The sequence below is a fragment of the Anser brachyrhynchus genome (genome assembly GCF_964034855.1).
Source record: "Anser brachyrhynchus genome assembly, chromosome: 4".
In the NCBI taxonomy this organism is placed as follows: domain Eukaryota; kingdom Metazoa; phylum Chordata; class Aves; order Anseriformes; family Anatidae; genus Anser; species Anser brachyrhynchus.
In genome coordinates, this window is record NC_137698.1 from 48,219,291 (window position 1) to 48,236,078 (window position 16,788).

Here is a 16,788-nt window from a genome sequence, read left to right on the forward strand (position 1 = left end):
GACAGTATTGTAGCTGCGTTTAAAGCAGACACCTGAGGTTGAAAGGACCTAATTTATTTGCCTTGTACTTCAACTAAAGGTCGCGTGACTTATGCAAGGCTAAGCATGCTGCTGCTGCACATAAGCAGCAAAAAAGGAAAAAAGCTTACTGTCAAGTCAAAACCAATAATGAAACCCTTTTTCTGAGAGTTATAATTCATTTCCTTTTCCTTCTTTTTTTTCTATTTTAAATAAATGAAGGATACTACTCACATACAGGATATTATGCAGTCATGAATTTATCACTTCCCTTGAACAGTGTGTTTTTTTGTGGAAGTTAATGGCATCATGAAACAACTTCTTTTCCTTCTCATTGCTTAAAATAAATGTAATTTGAGAAGCTTCCTTGCACATTCTAAAGAGAGATAATCAACCTTTTCATGCAGTGACATTTATTTTTCTGAAATGATATACACCCCATGTGGTACTCCTTTTTTAAAATCTCAATCTATGCCATTTTAAATACTTACACAAATCAGTTCTTCTGCTAGTGCAAAGCAATGCAACATTTGAAGCCACCAGAGAAAGACTTATCTATAAGAGCAAAATATTTAAGCAAATAAATTTCCAATGGTACTAAATTTCAAAATGCATATGTCAAGGTAGAACTAGGTAAAGGAAGAAGACGTCTGCGTTTGGAGTGTCCTTTCAAACAAGAGTCACTGACCTGCAGGTTGGACCCTTCAATGAGTTGGATTTCTCCACTCTTCTTGCTCTTTGAGAAGGCAACAGGAGTACAATCTCTTGAGGTTTCTGAAGAGCTCAGCTTGAGAATTCTATAATTAAAATATACAGAAGGTTAGCACATCCTGCACACTGTCCCATTTTCCCTTATTTTTCATCAGTGTGGTTCTGGGCAGTCTCAGACTATTTGTCTCATTCCTCCCAGGAGCTTTCAAGCACTGTCCTTTTTTTTGTGGACACAGTCAGTTTGGCAGATGGCTTTTGCACAAGCCTCAGTCCACCTTCTTCTGGCAGTCGTGAAAATCCCAAGTGTAAAAATAGCAGATGTATGCATATCATGGCTGTAGAGCAAGAAAAGATGCACCTAATTGCAGCACCTTGTTTATAAGGGAATAGTTTAGGACGGGGACTGTGCAGAAACAGCAAACTTAAAGGAAACTGTTCTATAGCTTAAACATAGCCTGCTCTTTACACTGACTTAACTCTGGAATTGTTTAGCAGATTGTAGCTGTAACAGACGTTTCAACATTCAGCTTGCTGCTTATTTCTGTCCTTAAAAAGACTATGTTGTGGCTTTCTGGGTCTATAGAAAATGTTGTAATTGATAACAGAGGAGTATGAGAAGACTTCTCCAATAGGAAATATATCAACTTGCTTCAGTCTTTGTTTCATCAGTCTCATTTGTTTGGATAAGTGATCACACAAAAACAGTGTTAGTGCTGTGATACCTTCTGAGAGCTTTTAGGGGCTTGAATATTGTTTCCAGCTTCCTGAAAAGCACAGAATCTAACTGGAGTTTCATTTTCCTGTCATGACATTTAAGACTCTCCTTTTCTTTTCTCTAGTAAAGCACTTTAAGTGTATTTGTTGGAAGCAGCTGGAGTATGACACATTGCCAGCATCCTTGTTTTTACCACAGTGTGTGGAGGGAAGTATCTATAGTTTTTCTTCCCCGTTTTTTTAATGCGCATGGTGGCTGCATTACCATGATTGTTTAGTATGCTGTAGTTATAACTCAATTTCCATTGAAAGGGTTTTGACTGATTGTGACAATTCATTCTCATTGCATTATAAAATCGATAAGCAAGATCTAATCAAATATGAAATAGTCACAGTTTTCCTTATTATTCACAATTATAAATCCATTTCAATTTGCAAGTTAGCTAAAGAAAACAGGCTGAAAGAGACACGCTGTCATAAAAGGGAAGTATAATTTCAAAAGAGATAAAGAGGAAATACCCAAGTCACAAACATGCAGAAGTATTGCTTGAAGTGCAGCATCAAAGGTGCAGTTCTGAATCCTCCGTTAACGTTATTATTGAACATTTCTTGTTAAAAAAAAAAAAGTACTGTTTACAGAAATATCAGCGACCCAGCAATTAAAACCCTCAAGCAAAACTACAACAACAAAAAAAAAACATTCAGTAGGAATTGTAGGAGGAGCTTCTACTACATTTGTCTTTACTGGACTCTCAGCTGCAAAATTTTTGGCTGCTCTGATTTTTATACTTCTGGTAAATTGACAGAATGCTGAACAGTTCATCTTCATTTGCTGGTGGAAAAAAAGTGACAAGCTTTATCTTACAGGATCTACTACAACCTGCTTTGCTTCTGCAGTTGCTTGCAGTCTAAGAAATTATTACAATTTATTTTCTTTGGACAGATGCACAAAATATGTTTAATGATGACCGTGAATTAACGTTTAAGACAGCTGGAGATTAGCATTTAGAGAAAACCTAGCTCAAATCTTGAAAGCTTGTGTATTGTGTTTTGACCTTACTTCTGACAAAAAGGCCAGTGAAGTTTTGAGGATTTAAGCACCTCCACATTGTGTTGCGTTTCTTTCAAGTAATACTGACAAATGATTAAAAACTCCTCACAGACTTCTTTAAGTCTGTTTTTTGCAGTTTCCAGCTCTTCTGGCATTGGTAGTATCTAACTTTATCAAGTAGTAACTGAACAGCATTGTCAGAGTAAATAAATCTGAGTAGAAGTCTAGAGCTTAAAAGAAAAACGCTGAAGGCAAGTTATTATGCTATCAGGAGCAGTTTACTGATGCAGTTTGGCTGATAATTACATGGAGTATGGCCTCATGAGCAACCCATAGCAGTGTGAACTGAAAGGGTTTCAGACTGCGCAATTTATATCAGCATGTGACAGTTCAGTACTATATAACACAATAATACTTCTTTTTCCCCTTCTCCTCCCCTATATTATTTAGGTTAAGCTTTTTGTTTGTTTGTTTAATTTATATTTGAAGAACCGTTTAGGAAGTTACTATTTTCATTGTTAGGACTGAGTCGGTCTGTCATAATCAAACTACCACCTTCCTAAATGGCTTTGGGGGAGGCCGGTGAGGATGCACTTGTCTTTACAGCTATCAGGCACATGGGTACTGAGCAGCTTTGGGAGGAGATTAGCAGGGTCAGGACCTAGTCTGTAAGCAAGCTAACTCAAGGGTGCCTCAGTTGCATCTCGCCATGTATAGTCCTGAACCAGAACCTTTATTGAGAAAAACACTGTGGAGATTTTGTCCTCATTAAATAGCTCAGACACTCCAAATTTCTCTGAAGAATCAGTTTCCACGAGGTGACTGGGGATTGTGGGGCTGGCAGCCTGGAAAAATTTGTGAAACGTATCAGGCATCAGGTTAACTTCTCTGTAATGCAGGAACAGTATTGGACTCTGTCAAGGACGTGAGCAAAAGATGCCTTTATTCACAGAAGCAGGAAATTTTGCAGTTATGAACACTTATTTGAACTATTTCATCATTTATGAAATGAAAGTTACAGGAACAGTGAGAACAAGTGATTAAATTAAGGATCTGGGGAGCCAGGATGCTGCTGCCATTTGAATCAAACACATGGAGCTTTACAGTGGACAATAAGGTCTCTGCTCCCTTGCTGGAAATCTCCACATGTTTTTGAGCACCCTGTCTGCTTCTCTGCCCTAACCCATCTGTATTTGGCTGCGTATTTGAATGCAGGGGCAGTATGTGGTACAGTCAGCCTTCCCTGCTTCTGTTGCGCATGTTACACCTGCTGGCAGGCTTGTCTTTGGAAGATTGTTACCCCATTTTTTTTTTTTAAATCAGGCTGAAGTTCCTGCCTGCCTGTAATACCCCCATAGAACTCCACTGGGGATCAGCATGACATTTGATTTCCGATTGTTCCTGCAATATTTTCATATTTTGCCTGTTTTCAAGAGACGTTTCTGTGCTTGTGGTTCACACAGCTAGGCAAGTCAGAATTGCTTTTATGTGCCACATTCTGAAAAGCAAGAAGAGATAATGATCTCTGCTTCCTCTTCCCCTTACGCAAACACAAGTCCTACCGATTTGTGAAAGTTGTCTGGTTGTCTCTGCAGGCAGAGCTGGACAAGGCCTGTAAGAAGGTAAATTAATGGAGCTCGCTTCAGTAACATTATTACAGTATGTGGCAGTTAGAAGTAGACTTCAAAACATTTTTGTATTAAAGTGAGTTGGCAGCACTTAATGCTGGAAGTTAAAATATATTTTGTACTTCAGAAATCCCTAAGAACTAGTTAGTAAGACTACAGTCTTGACACATGGAGAACTTGAGAGGAAATAGTTTAAAAAACATTTCTGTCTAGAATTGTTTTACCTTGCATTGTTACAAAAATTTATTGAGAATTCTACCTGAACGGGATTAGAAATACAAGTGTTCATCTCTTTTTGTAGGTGCTCAGTTTTGAATTGGGCATTTTAGGTACAACCACTCAGTTTTGAATTGGGCATTTTAGGTACAACCACTCTTAAACACAGTGGAAAAAAAAAAAAAACTGATCAAGGCATATGAGCTGAGCAGTTGCATTAAGTAGAAGAATTTTTACTGCATATTTGAAGCGAAATTGGTTCTAAGTTGGCAAAGCCTATCAGAAATAAAAAATCTAGTCCTTAACACAAAGTTGTAACTTGATCAAAAAAACAATTGGAAATCCGCAGTTAATATTGTAAGCAAATGAAAGACTCGTTAGGTCTTGAACTTGAGCATAGGTGTGGGGAGACACCATGGAGCAAGGTATTAATTGTCTGGACAACCCACCTACAGCTCTACCCTGCGTACTGCCTTCAGCTCTATAAATCCCTTCACTGGAAGGGTATTGACAGAAATAGGAAGAAGGTCAGTTAACCATGTAACTGATGGATGAAGAGACAGGACAGCAGGAAGGAAAGATTCTTGGAAGAACAGAGTAATACATCTATCAGTAGTGCTTATACCGAATGTTCTTCGTGGAAATGCTGGCACTGAAATTAGTAGCACCGCTTGTTGCCTGGCACCTTACCCCATGCGGTGAAGATTCCTCAGGTTATTCATGTACACACTTCTCCTGGGAGAGAGGAAATCTCAGTGTCTGTGGGATGTCAACTCCAACACCAAAGCAGGGTTACTTTGAACTATAAAAGGAGCATACTAGGAACACAAAACTTGAACAAAGGCTGTAATGTATCCAGAGTCCTTTAAAATAAACGTATTCTTAACATACCCAGTGGCAGACTCCTGCTCAAGTGGTATGAGAAGACAGCGCTATAAAAATCTTACTGCCTAATTGTAAAAATTCTTTCCAGTAAAAGTCTTGTTGATAATAGAGGGAAGGCTGCTCTGATTGTAAAGAACAGACAGTAAAAGCCCTCTGGAATAGTGAATGATAGTTACTGAATACCTGGGGGATTTGTGTCAGTTGGATGGTTCCTGTGCCCATCTCTCTGCATGACAACGCATTCCTGCCATTAGGTTGTGCAGACTCTGTACAGCTAGGCTAGTAGGGCCAAGTGGACCCCTATATAAAGGGTGTGCAACAGTGGCAGACAACAGCTCTGAACACCTGACTTGTCACTTAAGATCTTGAATTCTGTGACAGGTGTTGTTACTGCACTCGTACCTCAACATTTCAGCAGCAAAAGGGATCACACAGGCTTTTCATGAGATTTTGTGAGAAGCCAGCCTGTTCCTGCACACCTCACAGCCTATCCCAAAATCAACAGGGAGACAGAGGCACTGTGGGGGTAAGCGACACACATCACAGGGTGAGTTGGAGCCAGTGGAGAGAAGAGAGCAAAAGTCTAACAAGTGGCAGCCAGCTACACTGAGAGTAGACAGCAGCTCTTTCACCTTAAGAATGATTTTAAGCCGTTAGGTTTGTAAACCCCATTGCAATTAGTTTACAAAAATATGCTCCAGCCTCGCTTCATCAGCCTCTGAAACCTTCTGCACTAGGTATGCTACCAGTAGGACTTCCTTGCTCTGTGCTGGCTTTTGTGCTGGCGTGGTCCTGAGTTACTACTGGTCCTCAGTTCTTAAACTGAGCTAGTAATACCAGCATTTACTGAGCCATTTCTGTCTGAACTGCTCCCCTCTTACTGGCCAAAACTGGAAGCAAATTGATTATTGAATAGTAATAAGGAACTAAATTATTTTGAAGTAGTCAGTACTTTTGCTCCAAGCTGGCTCAGCTGACTAGAGCTGAAATTCCTCCCTTGTTTACCTTGCTTCGAACACACCAACACTCCCCTCCCGGCTTTTTCCTTACATTACACCACTGAGCTATGCATGAGGGGAGAAGGGCCAGCAAAGGGACTTCGTGCCATGAAGACCTTTCAAGAGCAACATCAGCTTAAACAGCTCATTATCAATTATACATCGACGTAATTGGATCATTTCCTGTAGGAAGAAAATATGCTCAGTTTATGCACCGGGAATCCAGGAAGCCAACTATTAAATGTTTAAGGAGATGGGGGGGAGGAGAAATGCAACAAGTTATCATTAAAAGAATTACTCTGATTAAATCAGTCATCCTCTTTAATCCACTTGGATGGTCTAATATTCAAGCTGCACTCGGTGCAAGCTTGAGAGCTAACGTTGTGCTATGTTTTCCATGTGATTGAGACCGAGTAGGTAGTTTGGGGAATTACTGCATGTAGTTGTTAAAGGGACTCAATGGCCTGGAATTGAACGCTTTCTGCTCTACCCTTCACTGCTGTGCAGCCCTTAATTTGACATGCTCTGACATATTACCAACCCTATAATGTTCTCCTGGAGAACAGAGAGCTGGAGAAGCCAGCAACCTAACTGACACGGCTCCGCTTTTTGTGAGCACAAGCATGCCTTGTGATTCGGATGAGACCTGTCAGCTCTCCTGCATGGCTATCAGTTCTGTTACATAAGGGGCACTGTAAAACTTGCTGAAAATGAAGCACAACTCCAACTGAAATCTAGTGTTTCCTTAGCAATAAGTTTCTGAAACAGATTTTCCCTTTTTTTTTTTTTTAAAAAAAGAGCCTAAACAACTTCTTTCCTGTTATGGAAAATAACAGTTTGTCTCAATTCTTATTTACATTACTTGATAAGTAATGGGCTTGGGGTTGTTTTTAGTAATTTGGGGGTAAAGGTTCTGATGCTGTTAAAATACGCATCTCTTCCGACCTGCAGTTTTGTCATCTACATTTGGTTTACTCAGCGACTGCAAATGAGGCACTGCTTAGACATTGTATAATTAGAATATTCTCACTAACCTGACACCGCACCAGGCTGCTCTCTCCGATGGTTATTTTATGCAAGACCATATGTCTCAGGAATATTTTTTTTTTTTCATTTCAGTGGGGGACAGGATAGCAACCCTTCCCCCACGTCCTTTCCTGTTGCACTTTGTCTGCAGCAGTGCCAAGCACCGTCAGGAAGTAGGCTGAAATTGGCAGCGAGTCCAAGTTAAGAGCACAGATGTTTGGCAGCAGACAGAAGTAGGTCCCCATTGCGTACAGCACTGCTGCAGTTGCTTCACCATCACTTTATTGGAGAGAAGCATCAAAACAGTGTTTCCTATGAAAGCATTTGCTTCATTTCAAGTGATGTTGACTAGATTGCTTTCCATCTAGGGCCTCATGGCTTTCCTCAGGAATTTGCACAGGGGTGTGGTTACGTGCAGGGAAAGATGTGGCTTGCTTTAACACCATAATGACATATGATGCGGTAACATCCCGTAGATTTGGTATGGAATTTCACTTTGCATATGGATCCCACATGTCCTGTTTTCCTCTTTTTTAATCAATTAAATTAAGATCATGAAGACACAGACCTTGTAACACTATCTGAAACACTTCAGGATTTAACTTCGGAAACATGCAATTTACTTCCAGAAGTTTAACCATTAGCTGATGCATGGAGAAATCAGCCTGTCTAGAGAGTAGTCTTGTTAAAGAGACTACGGAGAGTGTTTCTGACTCACATATTTTAAATGCGATTAAGACTACTCAGGTGTAATCGGTGAAATCAAAGGCTATACTTATTTTCATTTGGTCTTGTGACCTACTTCAGGCCTTTAACCTTAAAGCATAACTGTACCACAGCATAAAGGGGGCAAAACTCTTACTCAGCTGAAGAAACCAACAACTTGTAAGAGAGAGAGAGAAATCTTTAGCAATACCCAAATGTATAAGACCTAAGTTCTTACCACCCTGATTTCACATGTTCACTTCTGCACACTGCAACACTCAGCTCAGTAGGAAAACGACTGCTCTATGAACAGTCAGCACTTCAGTCTCTAGAAGAAAAATAGCAAGTTAGCCCACTGCTCCACTGAAATACCTCCTGCTTAACTTTCACTTTATTTTCACTGCCTCAGCAATAGTGGAAAAAAAGTTTTCAGTTATAGGAGAAAAAAAATGAGCTTCCAATAGAACTTCTAAATGACTCATATAAAAATAAAAACACATGGAAACATGGGTTAAGCCCAGTCCTTATGCAACCAATCAGAACAAACAAAGCAAAGTCATATGAGGAATTAAACCAACCACTTCTGTGACCTCTACTACAATTGGTTCTTCTTGACTGAGTCTGGCCAGACAGGCCCTTCACCCAACCTAGCTGGAAATGACTAAACCAAACAATAGTACAACACTGTTTTCATTACAAATTCTTCTAAGCTTTTTTTACAGCTCTAAGCTGGGACAAAGCTCAAGAAGGTATTAACTTACCCGAGAAGTAACTAACTCGGGCGCTTTGTTCCACAGCCTCAGTCAGTTTCACACAGCTCTAACCCAGTCTTTCTACACCTCTTTTACGTACACTGCTACAAAAACTGGTGCCTACCTCTTAACAACATTTGCACTCCAGCAGCTTTGTTCCTGCCTACCACCTATGTAGCTGTTCTCCAAGCACCAGCTAGCTGTACAGGTGTACGGCACTCCCTGATTAGCAATTAGTGGGAGACAAAAGGTATGGGCAGTCCCTAATCAGCAAACAGCCAACACAACTTTAGTGTTGCAGCTGACAATCAGAAAGCTTTGCCTTCATGCACAGATCCATCCGAGTCATGCTAAAGTTACTTTTAAGTGCTATTTTGCTGTCAGGGTCCCTCACAGATGCTGTTTGCAAGTTAGCTGTCGTGTATAGCATCTTCTTTCCCCACCTATCCTTTCCCTTTCAGTACATTTAAAATAATTACCAATGTTCTACAGCAACAATTACAGAGTTGCGTGTGGCTGACTAGTACCATATGTGTACCACTATAACTTGGTCAAAGGAGGAAGTGAAGGAGTTGCAGCTCTTCCTGATGTAGGTGTCATATATAACTGAGAGAGGTACTTGGTATGTTGTATGAGGAAAGGCACAGTTGTCTCTGTGTCAAACTGTGAACATGGCTTCTCCAGTTTCAGTTCTATTTGTAGTTTGCCATGGACCTAAATCTGCTTTCCTCACAATTAGTTCTTGTTTGCTTACTATGTTGTGTTTATAGCATTGTTAAAGAAAATGGTGAACTCTCTGTCAGAAAGAAAGGAAAGTGAAGGGGTGTAAATCTACAGAAAAGCCAGTATTTGGAGTTTGCTGGTAAACTAGCATTCAAAGCTTTTTTAGCACTCTTTTGCCATGTTTCTGAATTGTGCAGCACACATTTTGCAGCGAGCGTACACATGACTGGCTGGCAGAATATCAACAGGCAGTGCTCCAGGCTGCAGGCTCAGAGTGCAACAAGCAGGAGCTCATACTGCTGCAAATATATTTTTGCACGCTGACTGTGAAAGTGATTATCTTGCACTGTCAGCATATATTTCTCGTGGCTTGTCAAATGCAAATATAGCAAATGAGATTGTTCTTAAAAGGTAAGCATTTTTCATGTTCAGAACTTGGTTCTGGAGAAGCAAGTTAGATGCATTTGTTTTACTACTGTACGTAGAGTTAATGGAACCGTCTCTGTAAATCCTTTGTTCAAAATTATTCATCTGCCACGTGTGATCAAAATTGTTAAAAAACTCTTCCTCCAGCACTTCGTGCCTACACTCATCTTCGAACCAGGAAGCAGATACTTTACACATCCGCATATCATTTTCTGGTTTCTAGACTTGAAAATCGATGTGGTGGTTCAATAAAGACTCCAGCTGTGCTGATGACCTACCCCAAATCCCAAACTCCATCTACGGTTCTGGGGAGGAACAGATGCCATGAGAGTTATGATTTATGGTGCTGCTTGCTGCCAAAAACTTTTGAACTGCGTGCTGGGGCTAAGCAAAATCGAATGATGCTGTGAAATGAATTGGCACTTAGCATATTTTGTTAATTGTCGATGTACAGTTGGGTTGCTCATGGCTCGTTACTAGTGCATTGTTTTCACAATTTCTTGGAATATGAAATTCATTAAAGTGCTGGAAGGGAAAGTCGTTGTTTTAGCCCGTGCGTAGCACTGTACCGCATGGTACGGCTCTGTTCCGCAGTATGTTCCGAGGATATGGTAGGCAAAATACTTACAGAGCTGCAGGAGCTGTACAGTTCAAATTCCCAGAACTTTTAGAGGCAGCAGCAAGGATGAAAGGTGAGTCAAAGCAGACCTGGTCCCAGTGTGTGACAAGTTAAAGAGGTAGTGGAAGATGCAGGAGGCAGGCTTTCTATGGGAATAAATGTTTGCATAAAGCAGGGGCAAGACCTGTGACAAGACAAAATTTATAAACAGAGGTGGAGTCTGCAAAGCATATAAGCAGTGGTGAGACTTATTTCATCCAGTTATTTGGCTGTCTTTTTCTCATTTATTGTAAGGACACGTGCCTTTTCTATGCTAATGTAATTATCTGCATAGCTGTATTGTTTCTGCAGCTTAAATAATTCTAACAAAACACAATTCTCTTTTTAATTCGGACACCTGCAGGTCAGAAACTGACACCGTTTCTGTAAAACATTTCTAATTGAATCGAATGCTAAACCACTTACTTATAAAGGAGGCAGTGCAGTTTATATCAGCCTTCAGGAATCTTCTAATGGGAAACACACAGAAATCCTGGCCACCTGTGTGGATTGATGGGGCTTTTAAGTACTGATTAACAGACAGGTTGCTCAGATGGAAATTGATGAGGTGAAAAGCAGTCCCACCTTGAGAAGCTGGTAAAATGGCAGGGATTTCTACAACTGTTTTGAGACATACATGCTAATTTGTACCGGAAACAGACTGAACTTTCCTTGAACACAAAACTGTGGCTGTAAACCTCCAAAATAGCTCAAGGGGTGGAGATAGGTGACAAATCAGACAACACAGAACTTCAGATGAAAACCCAAATGCAAGTTAGCTGGTTCAGGGGCTAAACTCTTCCAGTGTTGTACCATTGCTGTGCCATTAGCTGTAAGTGAGCCAGTGAACAGGGTGTGATTAGAACAGCGGAGTATGTAGAGGATCCTCTAAAGGACAGAGCCTCTAACAGCTGTCAGATAGTACAGAACTGTTGTGGAAGGAAGCTGAATCTCATGTTCTGCGTGGGACATCAAAGCCTTGATCCAGCCATGGACTTCTCTGTTAGGCAGGATCACATCCTACCGTATTCAAATGAACATCCATGTGCCTACAGTTCCATGTGCAGTTTAGGAATGTGATAGCTACTGCTCAGAACCGAGCAGACCAGCAGCTGATCTACAAGTGACCCTTTCAGAAGAGGAAGCTTTTTTTTTTTTTTTAACCAAATTGAATCCCAGTGTACATTCATGAGTTTACATCAAGGATGAATTTGCTTTTGAGTGCTCATTGGATAATTCACAAACCTTTATTTGGATAACTTCAGCTCTTGGAAGTATTCTGAAATGATTAACTTGCATTACTGAGAAATGCTATGGAACCTGTACAGGATCCATTCACTTAATGGCCGTAAGATGTGATCTCACTAAAAGCCTCTGAGGCTCTTTTGCCTTCAGCTAACCCTCAGAAGCTGTGCGGGGTGCTGTTTGCCGCACTGAGCATAAGCTGCATTCATGCTGCTTGCTGTGGAGGTAGCTTTTGTAATAACTGTTTGTAGAAAGCACAGCATAACTTTTACTTTTAGTCAGATGCTTAGCTGCTGCAATATGGCAGTTATACAACAAACACTGTGTGTGAAGGAGCTACAGAATAAGGTTTTCTCAGCAGTCTGTTTTTTGTTGTTGTTGAACAAGGGGACATCTGTGGCCTGAATTTCATGTCTCATTTTCCTTAAGAACAGGAGAGTGACCACCCTAAAGAGCAGCACCATTGCCCTCTTTTTCCAGCAGCCACACATGGTTCCTAACGAGCATTAAAATGACAAGCCTACAGCTGTGATTTTGATACAGTCCTCTCTGTTTTGATGAGCCCCTGGGTATTCCCAGCTGTAACCAATTCTCCATAGCATGGTTCTGCCTCAGACTTGCAAGAGCCCCTCTGTAGTTCCTCCAGTTATTCCTTTCTGAAGCTGTAAGGAAGCAGGACACAGACAAACAGGTTTGAACTCTATTCTGCACTTTGTTTTGTGGGGAAATACTTGTTTCTAGGACAGCTAGCACTCAGGGAGGTGTCTAGAAGGAAAGCCTTTGTAAGCTTTGGAGAACAAAGCCCTATATTTGGTGTGGTGCTCTGGAAATGAAATGAATGACATCAACTCTGAATCTCTCCTCTGCCTGCTGCTAAACTAAGGCAGTTTACAGTCATATTTGAATTTATTGTACTTCAGCAGGGTGCTTAAGTATCCTATTCAAGGATGGCCTTATATAGTGATTATTTCAACTTTTCCTGGGGGCAGTAAATTTTTAAATAATGACTTCGCAATGCCAGATCATTTCCTCTGATCGTCCTGAACCAGAGAAGAGGGAGCATAGTACAGACTTTTGAAGAGTTCATTTCAATCTTGCTGACTTTGCAGTCCAGGTTTCCACGGCAAGATGGTTTAAAGATACTTTTGACATTTAATATGTAAGGGGGGGCTGTGAAATTATATAGATGCTCTGGTTTGTGTGTTGCCATTGTTTGAATGTGCTTCCATTGCATGCACAAAGGAGAAAGCTCCACTAAAAGTTGTTACTGTCAAGACTGACCTCATCCTCCTCTTTGGCTGCACAAGTGGCAAGAGTACTACAGTTCAGCTGTGGGTGCTAACTCCCATACCCTCTGTGCATAAGCCCAGTGCTTCTTCTTTGAAGTGCCTGGTCAGGCACCCATGTCTAGAACAAGGGAGGTTTGACAGTCCTCATCTCTTTTCAGTACCCTTCATAAGCTCTTGAAAGATTATTCCAGAAGGCTACTCAAAAGGGTGAAACAGCAACAGTCCCAATCCATGGGTACAAAAGCACATTTAGAAATGGAACGTGGATCTAAGACAAAATGCATGCAATGCTTTCACATCCTTCATCCTAAAGACAAACTTCTTTATTGGAGTGCATTGTGCTAGCTTGGAAGGAACACCTTGCATGGAAAGAGTGAGAAATGAATATTAAAACAGATAGAAAAGTGTTAGCCAGAGAAAGAAGAGTGAAAAAGCCTCAAGATTCCATACATCCTTTTAAGATGATTAAGAACAAGTGTTGATTGCCATTTTTGGAAATATTTTCAGGTTCTCCATTGTGACAGCTAAATGTTAGTTACCTTACTTTTTTGAGCAAAGCCTTTCAAAAATCATTATGCCTGTTAAAATTAATAAGATTGGATCTTTTGCATGAATGTTGTTTCTGATTCGCCTTTGAAAGTTAAGTTCTCCATCTTGTTAAAGTTTTGCTTTGAGGGAGTGTTTGGAAGAACCCAGGAAGTAAAGGCTGAGTGAAGAGCTATCTGTATACTTGTAGGTTGGTGCCACCTGATTCAACTCTGTACATTTGATATTTGCTTCTTAAGGTTGCCTCATTGTTGGGAGAGATTCTCAGGGATAACAAAGCAGATTTCTATAGCAATATATATCTTTAATAAGTATGGACTATCAAGAGAAGTAGTGCTTCAAAGGGTAGCGAACTATCTGGAGTACCTCAGAAAAACAAACTTCAGTATCTTCAGAGCTTTCCTAGCGTAAGCTTGGTTTGCATGCAAATGACAGCATTAGGTCAATACCCTCGCCAAGAAATTGAGGGTGGTTGGGGGAGCACAGCTTTCTCAAGCTATGTGGAGAATGACAACAGTTTAAATGATGAAAAGCAGCGTCTGTTTATTTCTAAGAACAGTATTGAACAACTGATTTCCTGCTTTGTCACAAATGGCACATCTACCTGTAGAAATATTAATTGCATGGTACTATGTGGGAAGAGTATATCCCGAACTATTATAATTCCCTTTTGTTCATGAAATTTGATAATTAATTCAAAGCCATACTGTATATATCAGTTGCGGCTTCCCCCCCTCCCCGTTTATTCTAAATGCAAAGGGAGTTAAGCATGTCCAAATAGGTTATTTCCCTGCTTTGTATTGCATCTGGAAATGGCATTAGAAAATTGCTATCAAATATGGTGGGGCTACAATACTACTTTCCACAGAAAGACAAATGACTCAAGCATCTGTCATTGTTCCAGGTCCTCCCTACACTGCAATTCATAATGCAGCCCTTATTCACCGGTGAGCAAAGGGGGACAATATAGGAACTCCTAAGTTTCTTCCTGGGGATCTGGAGCTACTCTGATGTGAAAGAATCCCAGTGAATTCTATGGGCCTTCATATTGCCAAGCTAGATCAAGGGCTAAATCATTCATACTGAAACAAGTCTATAGTCTCATTGATTTAAATGCGACTATTCATGGGACTCAGTCTTCAGAGAAATAACAGAACCTGTTTTTACAGTAAAGGAATAAAATGCTTTATTCCTTCTTTATTTTGCACAAGATGCTTCATTATTTTTCTCCAAAAATAAACTAAGGAACAGTTCTCCCTCCACTGAAATAGCAATCAAAAAGCTAAGTCCTTTTTTGGAAGCAAGAGAATGAGATCTTCGGCTAATATAAACTGCTTGACTTACACTGAACTTCAAGCTACATTCTTTCCAAAGATCTCTGTTGCTGTGTCTCATCCAAATGTAAGTGCCTGCAAGGTCTCTTTTTAAATTTTTTAGATACAGCTTTGTGTTTATAAATGGACATTGAAAGCACTACAAAAATAATTCGTGCACAACAGTTTGTGGGGAGACAGGTGATATGGGAAGTGTTAAATGAGACAGGCATTTTTTTTTTCCCCTTGGAACCCTGCATGCTTTTTGACTATGTGCAGTGACAAATATGTTATTGTTTCTACTGGGTCTGGGTATGTAGCAACAAAAAGCACCAGCCAAGGGGTGAGTGCAAAAGGTGGCATTTAAAGGGAGAAAGGAGCTGAGTGTAAAACGGGTACATTTACTGACAGGCCAGCTCCAGAACAAGTAGTTTTGGCAAATGGAAGTACAGAAGGGACAGTAACAGGATAGTATGCTATGCACATGATTTGATTTCATATAGTATTACACAAGAATACCTGCTAAAAATAACATACTACACACAAACAATTTAAATACAACAGGAAAGTTAAAGAATTCATAACCATTGGGTAAAATCACATCATTATGTGAGGGTAGAAAAAGACAAAGCTATGCATTTTCTTTTTTAAATCCTACAAGTTTCAGGTGACTTCTTCCTCCGAGTTAACAGAAATTTCCTATTACTTGCTTACATAGGGGCAGACTTGGCTGAAACTAAGCCAAGTGTCCATGACCACCTTTTTTAGTACAAGTCATTCTAATTTGTTTAGTTCTTTCTTTTCCTTACATTCCATCCTCTTTATCTCTCAAGTTAGCTGTAGCAATATCATTTTTGTCCCATCCCTCTGGAAGAATAATCCATGACTGGTTGGAGAAGCAAAGCAGGCTGGCTGATACAGCAGTAAAATAAAAATCTTCATACCACAGAATGCAGTTCAAGAAAGCCATGCGTTCTTGCTCTGCTTTACATAGGGCAAGATGCCAGCACTTGGAATAACGTGCACTTGGCTTGACCCACAGGTTATTGGAAGACTTTTGCCTGGGCTGGATTTTGGATCAGGCTCCTTGTGACTAACTTTTGGCTTAAACCTCAGGATTGAGTTCCATGGAAAATTAAGTCAGGGAACTGGACAGAAATTTCAAGGCCAGAAATTGTTTTGAAGAGTATCCCAGGTTTAACATACTAATCCAAGTCTTATGAACTCTTCGTAGATTTGACTGTGCCAACGTGCAGAAGTTTTACATGGTTCACGATAATGTCCTACAAAGTCAGGCACATGCAAATCCAATCTGTAGCTGTGCATGTGCATCTTCTAGGTACAGGCATTTGTTTTAATATATTCCTCACTGAAACAGCATTCTGAAACCCATTTCTGTTTCCTTATTTGCGACAGGTACTGAAGCAATCATGCACTGAAGTTTTATATTTGGAACCATCCAGTGTCTGTGTGGGAGGTAAGTTTTTATCATTGTAAAATTACTATAGGACTGATATCTGTATTTTATTCAAAGGAAAACCCCACAGGTCATCTAGGAAACAAGCAATTCTACCTAAAAATCCCTTAGGGAATTCAAAGTAAATCAGATTCTTCTCTACTGGATCATTTTTCTCCTCAGGAGCTGTCTTCCAAGGCCTGCTCTTACAGTTTAGTTTGTACATAAACTTTGAGACACTTAATCTCCCGCTGTGCCATTAGTCATGCTCTGCACTTACCCTTGTATTCAAAGCAATGATACATTTTGTGACACTCAAATTCTTACCTGTGGTCACAGAGTCAAGTTCTGGGAATCCTGATAATTTAAGTCCAAATAAACACGAGAATATTTCTAGTGCCCTGAATCTGTAGAGTATGATCAATAAA

General features: G+C 40.2%; 1 protein-coding gene and 1 long non-coding RNA gene across 2 annotated transcripts in view; both read left to right on the forward strand.

Moving 5' to 3' along the window:
* The window catches only part of ANTXR2 (ANTXR cell adhesion molecule 2), a 112,230-nt gene that overhangs the window by 12,821 nt on the left and 82,621 nt on the right, over positions 1-16,788 (forward strand). Inside the window, exon 8 of the mRNA XM_080591524.1 lies at positions 16,321-16,381. Within this exon, the coding sequence (XP_080447650.1) occupies positions 16,321-16,381 (61 nt within the window). The remainder of the gene's footprint in view (positions 1-16,320; positions 16,382-16,788) is intronic.
* On the forward strand, positions 815-12,075 carry LOC308194938. Its single transcript, XR_013951088.1, has 2 exons — positions 815-4,451; positions 4,486-12,075. It is a non-coding gene; the product is annotated as an uncharacterized lncRNA (long non-coding RNA).